This window comes from Microcebus murinus, chromosome 14, assembly GCF_040939455.1.
Source record: "Microcebus murinus isolate Inina chromosome 14, M.murinus_Inina_mat1.0, whole genome shotgun sequence".
Lineage (NCBI taxonomy): Eukaryota > Metazoa > Chordata > Mammalia > Primates > Cheirogaleidae > Microcebus > Microcebus murinus.
The window spans coordinates 34,986,683-34,989,684 of NC_134117.1; the positions used below are offsets into that span (position 1 = coordinate 34,986,683).

General features: G+C 37.7%; 1 protein-coding gene across 1 annotated transcript; it reads right to left on the reverse strand.

Moving 5' to 3' along the window:
* Positions 1-868: 868 nt before the first annotated feature.
* LOC105871651 (U1 small nuclear ribonucleoprotein C) lies at positions 869-1,506 on the reverse strand. Its single transcript, XM_020280569.2, has one exon. The coding sequence runs from the start codon at positions 1,462-1,464 to the stop codon at positions 928-930; it is 537 nt and encodes a 178-aa protein (XP_020136158.1). The 5' UTR covers positions 1,465-1,506; the 3' UTR covers positions 869-927.
* Between the last annotated feature and the right edge of the window lie 1,496 nt (positions 1,507-3,002).

Here is a 3,002-nt window from a genome sequence, read left to right on the forward strand (position 1 = left end):
TCCCCACTTGCACACTGTCCTCCAGTTGTGCTGACCTCTTTGCTATTGTTGGAAAAGCATCAAACACATTCCTGCCTCAGGGCCTTTGCACTGTTTCCTCTAGATAGTCCTCCAAATAGTCCTCCAGATAGTGCCATGGCTCTTTCTCTTACTTTCTTCAAGTTTCTGTTCAGATGGCACCTCATCAAGGAGGCCTTCCCGATTACCCCACACACATTTGGCACCTCCATCTCTCCCTACCACTCTCTTTCCTTCTTTAATTGTCTTCATTATATGTATTGGTCTTGACATCTTCTTTGTTTGTCTCTTTTTTTATGGCCTGTTTCCTTCTATTATAACAAATTCCTTGAATTCAGGGATCATCCTTAGTCCCATAATACATACTCAATAAATAAATACCAAAGGAGTGAGTAATTGAATGATAGCCACCAATTCTTGAGCACTATAAGACAGATATTATGCTATATTTACCTTACCTCATTTAATTCTTTCAACAAACTCCTGTTGTTCTCATATTATAGCTGAGGAAACTGCAGTTTAGAAAAATTAAGAAATTTGCTCAGAGTTTCTCTGTAGTAAATGGAGTCTGTAGGGCTGGAAAGCCCACACCAAAGTGGGCTTTGTATCATTGATGCATTAAAACTCATTCTCACAGACATTATTTTATTTTATTTTTTATTTATTTATTTATTTATTTATTTTTTTAACTGAAAGAGTTGACAATTTTATTTTCACATTTCACAATACAAATGAAGACTGCCCTTTTTTTGGTTCTACTTCTTCCCTTCAAAACTATTCTCTCTTTGATAGCAAGGGGGAGCAAATTTTCCTTATGTAAATAAAACACCCAGAGTCACAGCATCATGATCTCCTGGTGAAGCAGAACAAGTAATATAAAACTGACATAAAGAGACCTCCCCTCTATCCTTATCTGTCTGGTCGAGTCATTCCTGGCCGAGTGGGCACCATCATGGGACAGGCGGGAGGTCTCATCATTGGGGGCCCAGGCATCATTGGCATGTGACCTCCCATGGGTGGCCTCATTCCAGGAGCACTAAGCGTTTGTTCGGAGTTGTAGGAAAGGTGAGCAGGAGGCCCATGCTGAGAACCAGGTCCCACTGGCATCATCCCAGGAGGAGGAGGGCCCATCATTGGCATCATGGGAGGGCCCCCCATATGGGGTGCTGGCATCATACCAGGGCGAGGAGGACCGGGAAGACTGGGGGGAGGTGGAATCATCGCCCCTGCAGGAGGAGGAGCAGAGAACGGAGTAGGAGGTATTTTTCCTTGTTGAAATGCAGCCGTTGTTTTGTCAATCAGGCTCTGGGCCTGCTCTTCCATCCATTTCTGGTAGTAGTCTTTCACATTTTCTTTGTGTTTCCTACCACTGCAGTGTGTCTTTCTCACAGATGGAGAATCATGGGTGAGGTACGTATCGCAGTAGTCACAATAAAACTTGGGCATGTTCTCTCCAGGCCGTTGGCTACTCCGTTCTGTGACGCCCGGAAATCCATTATTTTATTTTTATTTTGACCTTCCAAAGAACTCCATGAGAAAGCCAGGAAATATTTTTATTATCCTTGTTTAAACAGTGAAACAACTCTGGCTTAGAAGGTTCAGATATTTATTTAGAGTCAGAAAGATAATCAATGTCATAGTTGGAATTTTAATGATTGCATCCCAAGCACAATAAAGGAATTGCTTCAAAGTCGTGAATTTATTTTACAAAATAACTTGCCAAAATTAAAAAAAATTAAAGGACAATTAGCTTACATGGGAATAATTACTTTTATTAACAAGAATGCAATTTTCTTTTAAAAAATTTTTATTGATACAAAATATGTGTACATATTTATGGGGTACATGTGATAGTTACATGCATAGACTATAAAATGATTGAGTCAGAATATTTGAGGTGTCTTATCACCTCAAGTATTTATCATTTCTATGTGTTGGGAACATTTCAAATGCTCTCCTCAACCTATTTTGAAGTATACAACACATTGTCATTGACTACAGTCACCCTTCTCCGCTATAGAAAGTTAGAACTCATTCCTTCTATATAACTGTATGTGTGTAATCATTAACCAGCCTCTTAATTATTCCCTCTCCTTCACCCATACACCCTTCCCTAACTCTGGTATCTATCATTCTCCTTTCTACCTCCAGGATATCAATATTTTTAGCTCCTACACATGAATGAGAACATGTGATATTTGTCTTTCTGTGCCTGTCTTATTTCACTTAACATAAGGACCTCCAGTACCATCCATATTGCTGCAAATTACATAATTTCATTCTTTTTTATGGCTCGATAGTATTCCATTGTGTATATATACCACATTTTCTTTATCTGTTTGTCCGTTGAATGACACTTAGGTTGACTGTATATCATTGCTATTGTGAATAGTGTTGCAATAAAATTGCAAGTGCAGATATCCCTTTGATATATTGATTTCTTTTCTTTTGGAATAAATAGTAGTGGAGTTGTTGAGTCTATAGTAGTTTTATTTTTAGCTTTATGAGAAACATTCACACTGTTTTCCATAGTGGCTGTACTAATTTACATTCCAACCAACAGTGTATAAGGGGTTCTTTTTCTCCACATCCTTGTCAACATCTGTTATTTTTTGTCTTTTTAACAATAGCCATTCTAATTGGGGTAAGATAATATCTCATTGTGATTTTGATTTCCCTGATGATTAGTGGTGTTGAGCATTTTTTCATATATCTGTTGGCCTATTTGTATATCTTCTTAGGTCCTTTGCCAACTTTTTAATGGGATTTTTTTGTTTTACTGTTGAGTTATTTGAGTTCCTTGTATATTCTGGATATTATCCCCTTGTTGTGTGTGTAGTTTGCAAATATTTTTTCCCTTTCAACAGGTTGTCTCTTCACTCTGTTGATTATTTCCTTTGCTGTGCACAAGAGTTTTAGTTTAATATAGACCCATTTATCTATTTTTATTTTTGTTGCCTGTGCTTTTGAGGTCTTATCAATAA